This window comes from Stigmatopora argus, chromosome 5, assembly GCF_051989625.1.
Source record: "Stigmatopora argus isolate UIUO_Sarg chromosome 5, RoL_Sarg_1.0, whole genome shotgun sequence".
Taxonomy (NCBI): Eukaryota; Metazoa; Chordata; class Actinopteri; order Syngnathiformes; family Syngnathidae; genus Stigmatopora; species Stigmatopora argus.
Genome location: NC_135391.1, coordinates 19,650,838 through 19,668,523, shown reverse-complemented (window position 1 = coordinate 19,668,523; position 17,686 = coordinate 19,650,838). Strand labels below are relative to the sequence as shown.

The following is a 17,686-nucleotide window of genomic DNA, read 5'->3' as shown; positions in this document are numbered from 1 at the left end:
CAACGATGACGTGTCAATATAAAACGCGCTCCTGAAACGATGGCTTTCTTCGCTTTGGTTTGTGTTTTCAACATCACTATATCTTCAGCTGTTATTATTCGAAGAGTTTTATACATACGCATGTATAAATGTCTATGGGGTAAAATCTTGTTCAACATGAAAATGGCGTCAAATTATCACATCATATTCTTTCGAACCACGCTTTCATGGATCTCCGGTAAAAGTTGTGATCAGGTCTTCGTTTTCTGTTATTCGAGCAGCCATGAACACAGTAAATGTCGTTTTCCCCCTTACTCCGTTCGACGTTGATTTGCGTCGCTGACCACGTGACAACCTAATGCGCGCCGTTGCCTAGGAAACGACGCAAACAAGCAGGCGAGTTACAGCTGCGGAAAAAAGCACCATTAAAAGTTGAAGGTAAACCATGAACATTTCTTCACGCCACGTTTCGAAGCTTTTGAGGTTAAATTTGTATCTTGTTTCTGAACTTCTCAGGCTGTGTAGAAAATTCGCACGTTTCAGCCTGTGTAGAAAATTCGCACGTTTCAGTCTGTTGACAAATTCGCTGTGTGCGTGATGAACTGAAAACATACCTGACAATTTATAGTTTCCCCGTATTTTATACGTTTTTTGAACGTTTCAAATTATGTACGGCATAGAACAACTCTTTTATGGGAAATTTGTATTTTCTAAAAAATAGGATTTTTGTAAAACCGATCTCTTACCCCGGGTAAATTACCCGTTTTGGCTGTAATCTGGGTCCTCAGTCACTGGTTGCTTCAACCATGAAATGCGCACGCGCTCGGCGGCAATCCGGCGGCAATTCGGCGGCAATCGGGCGACAATTCCTCAAGCATTGCCCAACACCATTGCTACCTGCTAAAAGTTGTAGAAAGAACTCTGACATAATTTGAGGCTCTCAAAAACTGCTTTTCCAGCCACGCAGATGTTGAAAGGCCAGGTCAAGTCAAATCAATCAATGATAGGCTACAGGATCCTCTGACTCCCCTCACACTCCACTTTCTCATCTTCATTTTACCCCACATCAATTTATTCAACGTACTCTTCCAAACAGAAGAATGCAAGGTTGGTGATGTGATTCCAGAATTGGAATGACTGCTAAAGAGATTGTTGGTAAAATTTGTTTCAAAATGCTGTTCTCAATGATCTCAATGATCAATGATCAGCACAGATCTGGCCCCACTCCTCATAAATGGAGTATGTGTAGACGGTCCAGTCCTTTGAATTCCTGGGGATCCACGTCACGGATAAGCTCTCCTGGTCTACAAACATCACGGCAGTAGTGAAGAAGGCTCAGAAACGACTCCATTTCCTCAGGGTACTCAGGAGGAACAACTTGGACACCAAGCTTATGGTAACCTTCTATAGAACCACTGTATAGAGCACATGTCTCAAACCAATTCCACCGAGGGCCGCAGTGGGTCCTGGTCTTTGTTCCAATCGTCCTGTGCCGACATTTTAACCAATCAGGTGTCTTCTAAAATAAGTAACACCTGACTTTAATTAACTGATTACACTTGCAAAAGGTATCCTCTTGTTGAGTTGGAATGAAAACCTGCACCCACTGAGGCCCTTTGAGGACCGGTTTGACACCCCTGGTATAGAGCATCCTGGCATACTGCATCACAGTGTGGTACGCTGGAAGCACGGCAGCAGACAAAAAGGCCATGCAGAAAGTGATTAACACTGCCCAGAAGATCGTCGGCTGCTCTCTGCCCTCTCTGGAAGACATTGCCAGCCCTCGTTACCTCAGCAGAGCCAGGAACATCATCGGGGACCCAGACCACCCTGGTCACAATCTGTTCCAGCTGCTGCCCTCTGGCAGACGCTATAGGTCCCACAAAGTACAGACAAATAGGCTTAAGGACAGTTTGTTGGGTGGTGATCTGCCTCCTACTGGCTGACTGAAGGTAAGTGAAAGACAGTGAGAGGTAAGTGACCCGCTCGGGGGGTGATGCGAGGTATTCATAACGGCAGAATACCAAATTACGAGTCCGTAACTATCACTTATTTAGGTCGGTTGCCGAGAAAACGCACCTTATGGAGAAGCACTACCAATTTCGTCATACGCAGTTTCTGGGTGTGATGACAAATAGGTTTTTGTTGTTGATGATGACGACCGGGCCTATGTCCGATTATTATTATTATTATTATTTGGTGGTGTTGGACTCAAGAAGGGATGTATGTAGATTATAGCCACATTGTGAGGTTGGTTTACAGGTTTGCACCGCACCTCGATTAGGAGTAATTAAAGGACCAGTGCGAAGATTAACAGTTGCTACCTGATGCTCTCATCCCACAGAAAAGCCAGGATGAAGACCAATAAACTCAGAGTCCTTTTGGCCACACATATTTAAATTAAAGAGTGCATTTGGAAAAGACCGCTTTCCATTGATGAAAGAGATTTACAAAGTTCTGCTCTGCCTTCCTCACTCTTAATGACGACAGAGAGAGAGTTTTCGGCCATGTGAGGAAAATTCATACAAAGTGTAAAGGACCTAATTAAAGATTTACTTTTATACTCTCTTAAACAGTGTTTTGATTTCATCAATAAGATTTCTGTAAATGTATATACTATGTACATGTCCATATTCCGTGCGTGACTTTTATTGTGAAGGTCACAAATTTAAAAGCAACAGCTGACGAGTGAATGACCGAGGAGTTTGTTAGTCTGGTATACATCTTAGGTGGTTGGATGCTTTTATAAACGGACGGAATATAATTAAACGAACTGAAAACAATCAGTCAAGACTTGACCATCTTTCGGCAGGTACGCTTCACATAGTACAGTGGTACCTCGAGATACGAGCTTAATGCGTTCTGAGACTGAGCTCGTATGTCGATTTTCTCGTAACTCAAACGGACGTTTCCCATAGAAATGAACTAAAAACTAATTAATTCGTTCCAACCCCCTGAAAAAAAACACCTTTTTGCATGGCAACGCGCTCGTAACATAACATAAACAAATTTAAATGAACTTGGATTACGATGCAGACACACTGTTGGAATAATGATTAATACCCTTAAATCATTATTAGTAATATTTAATTAAAATTGGAAAACATCTTTCAACATAACTGCTTACAACTTGCAAGGAAAATCGCTCCCAACGCGGCTTCGTTCGCAAGAGGATTCTGACGGGCGGCATACTCTTCGGTCCATTTAGCGGCGCATAACCAAAACATTCAAAGGTAATCTGATTTAAACAATTGCATAAGCAAAAACAACTGTCTCAACTTTTTTGAACAATTGTATAAGCTTAACCGAATAACATCATGAAGGTTATAAAAACAACTGTCACAACAATCTGTTTTTATCAGAACACCTGCGTAAGAATTTGCACAATAAGCATAAAAAGTGACCCGAGCGGATCGTAAATCAAAATAACGGCATTAGAATTTGCACCAGTAAGCATAATAATTTCTTTATAAGGTGAACAGAGCAACAGTATATTTGAAGAATAATGCGAGTATTCTCGGAAGTTTGATTCGATTTATCGCCATCTGTAGGATTCCGAGACAAAGCAGTTTAAGAGTCCTTGTAGATCATCCGTCTGGCCTGGAACTTGTTGTCCTGTTCAGTCCATAGTTATGAAAACAATTGACTGGCCCCGACAGGAAGACTGGGGGAAAGTGCACTCGGTCCAAACAGTATGGCACAATTTAAATTATAGCTTCATTACCTATTAATTCCAAATGAACATATAATAACATCCCAGAATGAACCCAACACACACTCAAAAATAAATTTAATCTAACCTAACACTAAATGTAATTCTAATTTAGTTTGATATTTTGATACCTTTCTTCTCCCGGGTTGGATCACACACTGACTTTCAGTCAATATCAAGGGTTGTTTGAGTTTGTATTCCCTTCAAAATATTCCCAAAATGATGCACACAAATTTCCTCACAATAGGATAACGCACGACCACTTGCCAACGAGAAGTATTATATACGCCATTTGCACTGATTAACGAGAAAAAAAAACACTGAAAAGAATGCAACGCTCCGCTCAGTGCTCGCCGAGACATTACAGCCATTATTTGTTGCCAGGGTCAGAAATCTGCCTCTAGGCCTTCACAATCAGTTCTGCAGGCTCTGCTGCATTAAACAAGCGTCGATAAGACTGTTGCTTTAACCAATCAGAATTCGATTTGGTGACACCAAGGCCTTCTCGCAGGTGTAGGGATACGTCATTGCCTTCTGGCAGGCGTAGGGATACGTCATTGCCTTCTAGCAGGCGTAGGGATACGTCATTGCCTTCTAGCAGGCGTAGGGATACGTCATTGCCTTCTAGCAGACGTAGGGATACATCATTGCCTTCAAGCAGGCGTAGGGATACGTCATAGCTTTCACCAACTAGTGGACTAGCCAGAGCTACCAAACTGTATCTGGAGCGAGCTGCACAAGCAAATATATTGTTGTGTTGATTTAATAGCGGTTTTGTCAACCCGCAATGGCTGAAGGAGGAGAAAAAATGGATTTGTTTGCAGATTTATTGTCAAAGCCATTTTGAAGATGGACTTTTCAAGAAAAAAAAAGCTGGACATCATTACGAAAGGTCGGACAACTCCAAAGCAAGCAAGCTTGTCACAACCAGGAACGAACATTTTCAGCACTAAATCGAATTAAAATGTTTGCCAGAAATACGACAGGATAGGCTCAACTTTCAGCATTAGCTTCGATGGCGATAGAAAAGAAGGAGGAAAGAAAGGAGGATGGATATTGTGTACAGGTAAAAGGGATTTTTGGTGAGTAAAATATGGCTATATTCCTAAATAATATTTCAATTGTATGAGGTTATTATTCATGATTTTTTTATGTGTCGCAAGCTGTAGCTGCAGTGGAGGTTTTATAGTCATAAAATAGTTTTTGAGGGTTGGATTGATTCGCTGGAGCCGTCGCTAGGAAATTCACGGACCACCGCTGATTTCTAGTAATCATTTTGCAATCAAATATGTATAGTAGCGTATTGCATTCACTTTAAAAATAAAAGTAGCTCTGACCATTTCACAATTTTTTTAAATTAAATTGATTTGAAAACTGTTTTTCTAAATAATGTTCTGTGGTTGTTTTTTTTCCTGAGCCAGGCCGTCAGTAACTAACAAAAAACGAAGAAAAAAATAAATTCTAAATAAATTAATCAGAAAAATGGAGATTTAAAAAAAACAATAACAAAAAAAACTGAATAAATTATACTCAGAAAACGGAGTTGTGAAAAAATAATTCAAAAAACAACCTCAGAAAATACATTCTTAAAAAAAATAATGCAAAAATCGGGCAAGGCTTTTAATTTTTTTTAAAGTTAATGCAATACGCTTCCGTAAATACAGTAATACCTTAACATACGAGTGCATATGAGCAATTTGAGATGAGTAAAATTTTGAGCAAATGTTTACCTTGAGATACGATACAAATTTTGATATACGAGCATACAGCTGCAGCCTATAAGAACATCATCTCGCCGCAACTCCCTCGTTTAAATGTCTCTACGAGCCCTGGGCAGAGCGTTGCATTTTTTCTGTGTTTTTCCCCCCCTTAGTCAGTGGAAAATAGTGTACGCATGGCTGAGCTTGCTCGCCAATACGAGAGGAGTATACTACTTCTTGTTGGCAAGTGGTCATGCGTTATCCTATTGTGAGGACATTTGTGTGCATCATTTTCAGAAGATTTGAAGGGAAGACAAAAGCAAACAACCCTCAATAGGTTCCTTTTAAAAACTGCTGCTGAAAGTCAGGGTGGAGGCAAAAAGAGCCAAGAAATGTATAAAAATTTAAAACTAAATTAGAATTATGTTTAGTGTAAGGTTAAATTAAACCTATTTTTGAGTGTCGATCATAATCCAAGTTCATTTAGGGTTTGTTTATGTTATGTTACGAGCGCGTTGCCGTGCAAAAAGTCCCTCTCTCTCTCTCTCTCTCTCTCTCTCTCTCTGTCTCTCTGTCCCTCTCTCTCCTCCACGAAATCCATCTAATTTTAGTACTATTAAACATCATAACCACTAGTTATTTGTTCCTTGCTCTGTTTTTCCATTCCTATGCTGTTTTTTGGTGGATTTTTTTCAGAGGGTTGGAATGATTTTAGTTCATTTCTATGGGAAACGTTGATTTGAGATACAAGTAAATCGACATCGAGCTCAGTCCCGGGATTTAAGTTTGTATCTCAAGGTACCACTGTATACAAAAGGGCAATGGGCCCGTCTCGACCAGCCTGATCTGTGACACGTAGAATGTGGGATGGATGCAGAGGGCTACCGGAAGCTTGAGGCATACGCCGCATGGGTTTACCACCCGTTCGATTTCAGGAGGACAGGCAGACCTCTGGCCAACGAGATAGACCAGTGTACAGGCGGGGTGGCCATTGGCCTGTCTATGGGTGCACGTGGAGGAGCATTGCAGCGCAGTCCGGGCGGCTTGATCCCAAAGACGGGCACATTTGGCAAGGTGTGCATGGATGACACAGTAATATTTGCCTCCAGAGACGGGAACAAGGGGGGTTAGTAGTCGAAGAAAGAGGTTGTAAGAGGCTTTAGGGTGTGGATTGTGGGCATACTCAAGACAGGGTAGCTGGTCACACCAGGTGGTCAGCTGGGCCTGGTGGTGCAACGGAGCACTCTTCCAGCTCCTGATTTGTGCGTTCACGTTGCCCATTTGTCTATGGGTGATTCAGAGCTGAGCACAATGACGACCAGACGTGGGAGGTGATTTGGGGACCCCGGTCAGAGACAATGTCAGCAGGAATTTCATGTAGACGGAACATATGCTGCACCAGTAAGTCGGCAGTCTCCTGGAGTAAAACCTTGGAAAATGGTCAACTTTTGTTAGCATCTTCTTGTATATGTTGGGAGACCGGTGAGAAAGTCGACAGCAATGTGGGACCAAGAGCGGCTGCTGATCAGCAGTGGAAGACCAGAACTTGAATTAGTGGAATCATTGTTGGCCACCAAATGGGTAGCAGGTCAGGCGAGAGGCCCATTCTGGTACCCTAGAATGAACCAAGGCAGGGATATACAAGTTCTTCAGTATACCTTCTTGGGGATCAGGCTCTGCATCTTGGGCCCCCAGGACCTCGGCCTCAAGGTCAGTCATTGTGACAGGATGCGTGTAGGCTCCTCCTCCAAGTCAGAGGGTTGGAAAACAATAGGTTTATTTAGTTTAGTCACTAGAATAGAATTTTGCATGGGCTAGCGGAAATTTCCATCTGTGACACCTATGAGTTGGGGGCGCGTCATCTACCATGACACACCCATTTCTTTGTTCACAGTTTCCCGCCTAAAGTTTGTACCTATGTCACATGACCTTTGTCAATAAAACTGGTCGACCTGTTGGGGGGATGCAGGGAGTTCAAACTGGTCAGGCTGGAGGTCAGACGCGCTCCTGGCGCTGGCTGCTCTGACTCCCTCCTTCAGCTGAAGCTAGATAAAACTCATCATGGCCGACTCTGTGTGCTTCCTCTAATTCGAAGTTATTGAATGTTTATCGATTAGATCCAACACAACCTCTGGGTTGACTTAGGTATCCTAAATTCTTGTGATCAGTCCAAAACATAAATGGATGATGTGCCCCTTTGAGGTGATGCAGCAATTCTTCCAAAAGTAACTTCACTGGCAGCAATTCATGATCCCCAATGCCATAATTGTGCTCAGCCGGGGTCAGCCTATGGGAATAAAAGACACAGGAATGCACCTTTCCCTCCCCCAGTTTGCACTGTGAGAGGACTGCACCCACCTCCAAGTCTGAGGCATCCACTTCCACAATGTACTGCAACTTGGGGTACAGATGGATGAGCATGGGAGCAGAGGTAAAACAAGCTTTAAGAAAGAGGTTTCTGTTGGCTCTGACCGGGAATGGTGGATGTGAGCACCGTGAGGCGGGGTGCAATGCGGTTTATATCCCTGATGAACCATCTGTAGAAATTTGCGAACCCCAAAAAGCACGACAACTGTTTCCTTCCTTCCACGACAGCCGTCACCTTCGCAGGATCCATTCGCAGTTCCCCGTCGACCACAACAAACCCACAATGTGGTCACAATGTCATCCAGGTAGACGAACACAAACTGGTCCAGCATATCTCAAAGGACATCATTGATGAGTGTTTGGAAAACTGCAGGTATCACCTAAATGTCATCCGCAAGTACTCAAAATGGCCCAGGGGGGTGGTGAAGGCAGGCTTCCATTCATCTCCCTCCTGGATGTGAACCAGATGGTTCTTGGTGAAAATACGAGACTCATGAAGCAGAGCAAAGGCGGAGTCAATGAGAGGCAAAGAAAACCTGTCCTTGATTGTTATGGCATGGAGGCCGCGGTAGTTGGTGCAGGGGCGCAGTGAGCTGTCCTTTCACAGGTTGGATCATGCTATTATGATTGTGAGTGGAGGGCCCCGAAGCAGGCACAAAAACAGTTTTGATCGTGGCGATTTCTTTTTATTGCTGGCAGAGCAAAGGCACAAGGGAAGCAGCATAAGAGGGTCAGTGAACGTGGCATGGGGGTCAACAGCCATGAAGTCAGTGGGAAAATCCAAGGCGAGGGTACAAGATCCGTGGGGTGAGAAACGTAGTCAGTGAACTGATAAACACGATCCAGCAACGCGGTAAAGGTCTGGGTGGCTTAAGTAGGTCAGTGATGGTCGTGAGTCACACCTGGTGTTGCCCGACCCGTCTGGTGCTGGATTGGGTGATAGGCGCATCCACCCACATGCTTAGCCCTGTGCCTGACGCATACCTCTTCTTCATTTTGTCCCGCTTATACGAGGTCGGGTCGCAGGGACAACAGCTTTAGCAGGGAACCCCAGACTTCTCTTTCCTTAGCCCTGTCTTGCAATCAAATATGGTAGCCCAATCCAACATTACGTTTTTTATATTTTTTCCATCCATTTGCAATGAAATATTGAACATGGACAGAACATTTCAGTTATGTTTTTCCAAATCTTGGCAATCAAATATCAAATGAGTATACACCTTTTATGTTTTGATTCTTTTCTATACTTTTGACAACCTTAGAAGTCTATCTGAAGGGGCAGACGATGGAGAGTGTTCATCCCCTCAGGGTCCCCCCTCAGATGGCCATCTACGCTGACCAGCACAACATCATTCACCTGGTCCAGGTCAGCTCCGACAAATGTTCTCACTCATGTGAAAAAACACACTCATTTTCCGCCGTTTCTTTATTGTCATTGTAAACAAAAAATGCCTTTCCAGATACAGCCCAACCGAGACAATTATATAGCGACATATATTACATTGGGGGAGACATGTTAGACTACCTGCCTAATCGCCATTACAGTGAGGGGGCAAAAAAACACGGTTCCACTCCCCCTCAAAGGAAGAGGAATGACAGGTTCGGAAAAAAATAAGATCAGGGAACAGCTGCGGGGACGTCCGCCTCTGTTGGAAGATGAGCAGAAAAAAAAGGCGTCCAAATCCGTTCAGGTCCGCTTAGACGTTATACATGTGTGTGTATATGAAGAGTATGGTGTCCAGCCTGGCTGTGGAGCAGCCAAAAGACCCCATCGCGTACCTCCTGCTTCTGCTGCAGGAAAGCAGTGTGCACGGTTAGTTAATCCATTGCCCAAGGTACCTTAAGGGCTCATTCATCTTGTTCATGTGTGTCCAGTTCCTAGGGTGGTCCTTTTGGGTCCTCCTGCCGTGGGGAAAACCACTGTGGTGAGCAGAGTCGTCCCTATCATGGTGCGGATGTTCCTAAGTTCATTGCCTACCCGTGTATCTGACAGGCCCGGAAGCTGTGCGCTGACGTCAATGCAGTTCACGTGACCATGGAAACGCTCCTCGACAACCAATCGCAGCTCGGCGAGCAAGCGCGCCAGTATGCGCTCAAGCAACAGGTCAGTATTATGGCTGAAAATCATCCAATTTGTTGCGATACGATATCTATTCTTTGGACTATGATACCATATTTGGCAGTTCTACAATGTCTGAAGCCATTCACTTGTATTCAAGGGTCTTGGATTGATATCATATTATATATATATGTATATATCTCTCTCTACCTTCCGCGAAATACGTCTAATATTAGTTATATTAAACACATTTTAGTATACTATTAAACCACTAGTTATTTGATACTTTGTTCATAGATGGCGAATTAGAACAAATAAAACATTTTTTCCAATCCAATATCCTGTTTTTGGTGTTTTTTCAGAGGATTGGAACAAATTACTGTATTTTCACGACTATAAGGCGCACATAAAAGTCTTAAATTTTCTCCAAAATAGACAGGCCGCTTTATAATCCAGTGCGCTTTATATATGGACCAATACTAAAATTGTTATCACGATAAAATAAAATAAATCAATCGATAGGGTACACCATCCTCTACAGCTCTCACAACTACGGAAAGCAGCCCCCGACTCTACTATTTTCCCCGTAGAAAAAGTACTGCGCAGTGACTGCTGGGATATATAGTTCTTTTGTCAATACACCCAATGGATTGTGGGCTGGCCATCGACATCAACACAGCTTTACGAAGCATGGAAGACAGCGTTGCAATAGTTACGCTAGCTACTAGCTAGCTACTATTTGCGAATGGATTGTGGCCTGGCGATCGACATCAACACAGCTTTACGAAGCATGGAAGACAGCGTTGGAATAGTTACGCTAGCCACTAGCTAGCTCCTATTTGCGAATGGATTGTGGCCTGGCGATCGACATCAACACAGCTTTACGAAGCATGGAAGACAGCGTTGGAATAGTTACGCTAGCTACTAGCTAGCTACTATTGGCGAATGGATTGTGGCCACCTGGACGAACGTATAAAACTCAGCGTTTTTGATGACTCATTTGGACAATTGTTCAATTCGGACACAGAAAATGAGGACTTTGATGGATTTGTGGGTAATGATGACGTGAGGACATTGTAAAATGGCTAAATAAAGTACAACCGAACTCAGTTTTGCTTCTGTTGCCTTTTTAAAAACGTGTTTTTAGTGTGTATGTTTAAGCTGGTGTATGTTTTGCCATGCCTGTCTGTGTCTATAAAAACGGTGCGTCCTTTGTGTGTGTAAAATACAGAAATAGCACTCGTTACTGACACTGTGGCTAAAATTACAATGCGCCGTATAGTCGTGAAAATACGGTAATTTGTTTTTAGTTCCTTTCAACGGGAAACGTTTGTTTGAGTTTCGAGAAAATCGACATACGAGCTCAGTCCCGGAATGAATTAAGCTCGTATTTCGAGGTACCACTGTATATATACAGTTGTGGTCAAAAGTTTACATACACTTGTGAAGAACATGATGTCATGGCTCTCTTGAGTTTCCAGTTATTTCTACAACTCAGATTTTTCTCTGATAGAGTGATTGGAACAGATATTTCTTTGTCACAAAAAAACATTCATGAAGTTTGGTTCTTTTATGACTTTATTATGGGTTAACAGAAAAAGTGATCAAATCTGCTGGGTCAAAAATATACATAAAGCAACACGAATTAGCAATTTTGGTGACTTAGAAAGTTGTGTCAGTGAAATGAGCTTCATAGCATGGCTTCTTAACTTCTTGTGAGTGATTATGAGTGACTACAGCTGGTGACTTCTCTGAGGCCATTTAAATAGGGCTCATTGGATGCAAACGCCCACAAACGCTACAATGGGAAAGTCAAAGGAGCTCAGCATGGATCTGAAAAAGCAAATCCTTGACTTGAACAAGACAGGAAAGTCATTTCAAAGCAGCTGCAGGTCCCAAGAGCAACAGTGCAAACAATTGTTAGTAAGTATAAAGTGCATGGCACTGTTTTGTCACTGCCACGATCAGGAAGAAAACGCAAGCTATCACCTGCTGCTGAGAGAAAATTGATCAGGAGGGTGAAGATTCAACCGAGAATCACCAAAAAGCAGATCTGCCAAGAATTAAAAGCTGCAGGAACACAGGTGTCAGTGTCCACAGTCAAGCGTGTTTTGCATCTCCATGGACTGAGAGGCTGCCGTGCAAGAAGGAAGCCCTTGCTCCAAAAACGGCACCTTAAGGCTCGACTGAAGTTTGCTGCTGATCACATGGACAAAGATAAGACCTTCTGGAGGAAAGTTCTGTGGTCAGACAAAACAAAAATTGAGCTGTTTGCCCACAATGCCCAGCAATATGTTTGGAGGAGAAAAGGTGAGGCCTTTAACCCCAAGTACACCATGCCTACCGTCAAGTACGGTGGTGGTAGTATTATGCTGTGGGGCTGTTTTGCTGCCAATGGAACTAGTGCTTTACAGAGAGTAAATGGGATAATGAAGAAAGAGGATTACCTTCAAATTCTTCAAGATAACCTAAAGTCATTAGCCCAAAGATTGGGTCTTGGGTGCAGTTGGGTGTTTCAACAGGACAATGACCCAAAACACACATCAAAAGTGGTAATAGAATGCAGTGGCGGGCGGTGCATTTTCTGGTAGCGCCTTCAACGTATCAATCCAACCCTCAAAAACTATTTTATGGCTATAAAACCTATACTGCAGCTACAGCTGCGACACATAAAAAATAATCAATAAATTAATGCACAAAAATGGGGTAAAATCCACTTCCTAGCAGCATTTCATGATTAAATACAAATACTGGAGCTTTTCAGACATTAAAACCAGGCCAGGGGGTGATTTTCCCGGGAAAAGACAGCGATGAATGTCAATGGCGTACGGGCAAACATTGCCCGAAAATGGGGTAAAATCCAGCCAAAATCAGCATTTATTGATTAAATACAAATACTGGAGCTTTTTAGACATCAGAACCGGGCCCGGAGTATCATTTCCCCGGTAAAAAGACAGCGATGAACGTCGATACGTCCATACGTGAAATGACAAAAATGCACTAAAATTAGGTAAAATCCACTTTCATTTATTGATTGAATACAAATACTGGAGCTTTTGAGACATTACAACCAGGCCGGGGGGGTGATTTTTCCCGGGAAAAGACAGCGATGGACGTCATTGGTGAAATGCCAAAAATTAAACTGGGCTAAAATCCACTTCCTAACAGCATTTTGTGATTAAATACAAACACTGGAGCTTAAATACAAACACTGGAGCTTTTCAGATATCAGAACTTGGCCCACAATTGAAATATTATTTAGGAATATAGCCATATTTGTAATTTTACTCACCAAAAATCCTTTTTACACTATCCATCCTCCTTTCTTTCTTCCTTCTTTCCTATCGCTATCGAAGCTAATGATGAAAGTCGAGCCTGTCCTTCATATTTCCGGCATAGTCCGTTTTGAAAATAGCATTAAATCAACACAACAATATACTATTTGCTTGTGGAGCTAAGTTAGCGCGCTGAAAGTGCACCACACACCATTTTCCCGGCTGTAACAGGCTTGCTAGCTTCGGAGTTGACCGCCCTTTCTTAATGATGTCCATTTTTTTCCTGAAAAAGTCCGTCTGGAAAATAGCTTTGTGAGCAAACAGAATCTATTTGTTTTTGCTTCTGTCGGCCATAGTGGGTGGAGTTTGCGATCTCGGCTGCCTCGGTACTGCTTTGGCCCGCCTACTAGCCAATCATAGTTTGTGAAAATAATGACATGTCCCAGCCAGCAAAATGCTAACGCCTATGAAAAATCATTGTGGGGTTGCCAACTCGAAATCTGATTGGTTAAAAGCAACAGTCTAGTTTAATGCAGCAGAGCCCGCAGAACTGATTGTGAAGGCTTTGAGGCAGATCTGATTTGGCAACAAATAATGGCTGAAATGGGATTGGTTAAATGATTCAATATGAAAACACACATCTGGAAGCAGTGCAACCAGGGGGAAAAGCAATGAAAGGAAGCTAACAGACCATTTGGAATAATAAGTACGTATTGATGGACAAAATATAATATGATTAAGATATTTCTTAGGCCAGCAGAGAAGGCTTCAAGGCCCTGACGGCCCGCCACTGATGGAATGGTTAAATCAGGCTAGAATTAAGGTTTTCGAATGGCCTTCCCAAAGTCCTGACTTAAACCCCATTGAGAACTTGTGGACAATGCTGAAGAAACAAGTCCATGTCAGAAAGCCATCACATTTAACTGAACTGCACCAATTCTGTCAAGAGGAGTGGTCAAAGATTCAACCAGAAGCTTGCCAGAAGCTCGTGGATGGCTACCAAAAGCGCCTACTTGAAGTGAAAATGGCCAAGGGACATGTTACCAAATTTTAGCGCTGCTGTATGTATATTTTTGACCCAGCAGATTTGATCACTTTTTTCTGTTCACCCATAATAAAGTCATAAAAGAACCAAACTTCATGAATGTTTTTTGTGACAAAGAAGTATCTGTTCCAATCCCTCTATCAGAGAAAAATCAGAGTTGTAGAAATAACTGGAAACTCAAGAGAGCCATGACATGATGTTCTTCACAAGTGTATGTATGTAAACTTTTGACCACAACTGTATATATATATATATATATATATATATATATATATATATATGAATATATATATACATATGTATATATGTGTATATATATATATATATGAATATATATATGTATATATGTATATATATATATTTATATATTTATATATGTATGTATATATATATTTATATATGTATGTGTGTATATATATATAAATTATTAACTCATTAACTGCTTTAATGACATTAGGTGTTTCCAATTCAACGATTGATTGCTGCTATGCCTGTTAGTCAAAATGGATTGAACCTGCATGGCTATTAGTGGCACTAAAAGATATGCAATCACATCCAGTGCTCCAGTTAAATGTGTTGGAATTTTATTTTTGTCAATGGCAGTCAGTTAGTTAATGAAAAATTTTCAGCAATACTGTCAATCTACTAGCCAAAGTCAAAGCATTTTGAGATTTATTAATGTGCCAATTCTGCTTTTTTAACCTCTGAATTGAAAATACTTGTTTTTCTTTTATTTTAATTTTTCATAACTAAAACAAAATAATGAAATTTCATAACTTATTCAAAAAACAAAAAGGAAAAAAGAGAAAATATATTTGAAAAAGAAAAAAATGAAAAGTTCAGAAAACACTTATTATTATATCGTTATTTGCATTCATGATGGCATTTTTCAAATTTAATTGAAAATTTTATCTTCGTGAGACCTACACAAAATTGTGATTTTTAAAAAAACTTTTTTGTAGGAATATTTTAGGTGGCCCACAAGCAAAACTTTTTAAAAATGGGTTAAACATGTATCAATTTATATTCTCCACTGCGAATAATGTTTATTTAGCAAACGTAATCAACAAGTGACAACACTCATAAGACTCCCATAAGACTTCTGGTTGTTCAATATGCTGGTTACACATACGATATAGTACGTGTGCACAAATAGGCAATTTTGTGTGTTTATTCAGGAGGTTCCCGATGATCTTCTGGTTGACCTGATTCAAGAGCGACTCAAACAGTCAGACTGCTTCAACACGGTAACTTTCATCCACGCGGAGCTGTGACTAGAAAATGCCATTTCTGGGGAAAGTTCATGCTCTTCAGTTCTAGAAATTGCTGTGGATTACTTCCTGTTGATTTTGGGCATTACAATGTTAACTTGGGGGTATTTCCAGTGACTGTTGATTTTGTGTCACTAAATCTTAATTTTGTGACAATTCTGGGGCACCTCCTGTTGCTTTAAGGTCACCTATTGATTTCGGTTATTCATTCATTTTCTGTACCGCTTATCCTCATAACGGTCAGGTGTGGTGCTGGAACCTGTCCCAGCCAACTATGGCCAGAGGACTGGGAACACTCTGAATTGTTTGCCAGCCAATCATAGGGCACAATGAAACGGGAAACCATTCACTCTTACAATCATACCTAGGGGCAATTTAGTGTGTTCAACCAGCCTACCATGCATCTTTTTGGGATGTTGGGAGGGGTACTCGGACGTTTGGTCGCCGGACGTTTGGTCGCCCGGACGTTTGGTCGCCGGACGTTTGGTCGCCGGACGTTTGATCGCCGGACGTTTGACAACATGACAGAGAGTTTACTGTTGAAACCAGCTCTCAAAATTATATTCATGAGAGAGAGAGTTTAATATCTAAATCTCTACTGTTGAAACCAGCTCTCAAAATTATATTCACCAGGGCGACCAAACGTCCGGCGACCAAACGTCCAGGCGACCAATCATCCGGGCGACCAAACGTCCGGCGACCAAACGTCCGGCGACCATACGTCCGGTGACCAAACGTCCGGTCACGGTTGGGAGGAAACTGGAGTAACCAGGGAAAGCCCACACAATTAGGGGTGTCGTATTCAGTGACTTTTCGGCAAGTTATGGATCTGTAGTGACGGGGCTGTGCAACGCACCTGTGGCGCATCAGTAGCCCCTCGTTTTTAAAGACAACAGTCACCCTCTGTCCGACGATTGCCTTGGTTACTGCCATGCGTGCCTGACATTCCTCCTATGTTCTCCTGCCTTTGTATGGTTGTATTTCTTGTTGTGATTATTCTGGTACTTTATGTTCCTTGGTTTACTCGTCGGCTTGGCCATTCCAGTTTTGTTTGTACATTAGTATTTCCGCATAGTAATATACCTTGGATGGGCGGCCCACACAACTCAGGAACGAAGGGATCGATTTTTCAAAAACTGGTATTTATTGAACAAATAGAACACGCAAGAACACGAGTATCAAAAGATATAATACTAAGGATCAAAAAGTACAACAAAATATCACAACCGAGTCGCCAAATAAACTAAGGTTCTCAAAGTATCTCACATCTCATCTAATCTTTTGAACCGCTTTATCCTCATTAGGGTACCGGGGGGAGCTGGAGCCTATGCCAGCTGACTCCGGACCAGAGGCGGGGGACCCCCTGAATTGGTGGCCAGCCGATCGCAGGGGACAAGGAGACGGACAACCATACACACTCACTACCATACTTAGTGGCAATATAGAGTGTCCAATCAGCCTATCATGCATGTTTTTGGAAAGTGGGAGGAAACCGGAGTACCCGGAGGAAACCCACGCAAGCCTCGGGAGAAAATGCAAACTCGATATAGGTGGACCGACCTGGACTTGAACCCAGGACCCCAGAGCTGTAAGGCCGACACGCTAACAACTCGCGTCACCGGGCCGCCGTTCAAATCAATTTTTCCCATACTATAAAATAACTAAATACAAATAAACCGTTCCCACCATCTGAAAAAACCCCACCTACAAATAAGACATTACATTGTAAAAACATGTTTTTAATTGTTCTAATACCTACACTCACATATTATTGTGTACAGTACTGTATGGAGTTCTTACCTTCGAGACAGACAGTAGCGGCTAACAGCTGTGTGAGGAGAGAGACTTGACGGCAACACGCTCGTAACATAACATAAACTATAAATTTAACTCAAATGAAGTTAGATTACTATACACACACTTAAAAGTAAGTTTTCTCAGTGACGCGTACACTACTCTCATGTTTTTCTTTTATTTCATGCGTAATATCGATTGTCATCATATGCTTTTTCTTCTCACTATCCTTCATTGCAATGGCTTGCTTTTGACCCATTGTTTTTTCACTTATTTCCGCACTGACGGAAAAAAACACGTAAAAAATGCAAACCGTAAGGCCGATGGTATGTGACAGCGATGCGGCAAGAAAGACAGAGCTGTTGATGTCATAAGCAGCCTCTTGCATACTCGGCTACATAGCGGCCTCATCGGGATACGTCTTGTATCTCAAATTTGTCTCGCATCTCGGCAAAAATTTGCTCAGAATTTTCCTCATATCTCA

The 17,686-nt window shown here is 42.1% G+C and overlaps 1 protein-coding gene across 3 annotated transcripts in view; it reads left to right on the top strand.

Moving 5' to 3' along the window:
• Positions 1–364: 364 nt before the first annotated feature.
• The window catches only part of ak8 (adenylate kinase 8), a 36,022-nt gene continuing 18,700 nt past the window's right edge, over positions 365–17,686 (top strand). For 2 of the 3 annotated variants that reach the window (XM_077600536.1, XM_077600535.1), the window contains exons 1-6: positions 365–417; positions 9,021–9,124; positions 9,487–9,571; positions 9,634–9,683; positions 9,752–9,862; positions 15,316–15,384. In XM_077600536.1, coding sequence (XP_077456662.1) covers positions 9,044–9,124; positions 9,487–9,571; positions 9,634–9,683; positions 9,752–9,862; positions 15,316–15,384 — 396 coding nt within the window. In that variant the 5' untranslated portion in view covers positions 365–417; positions 9,021–9,043. Of the gene's footprint in view, positions 418–9,020; positions 9,125–9,486; positions 9,572–9,633; positions 9,684–9,751; positions 9,863–15,315; positions 15,385–17,686 lie in introns of those variants that run through there. The other variant, XM_077600537.1, reaches the window with a different exon arrangement.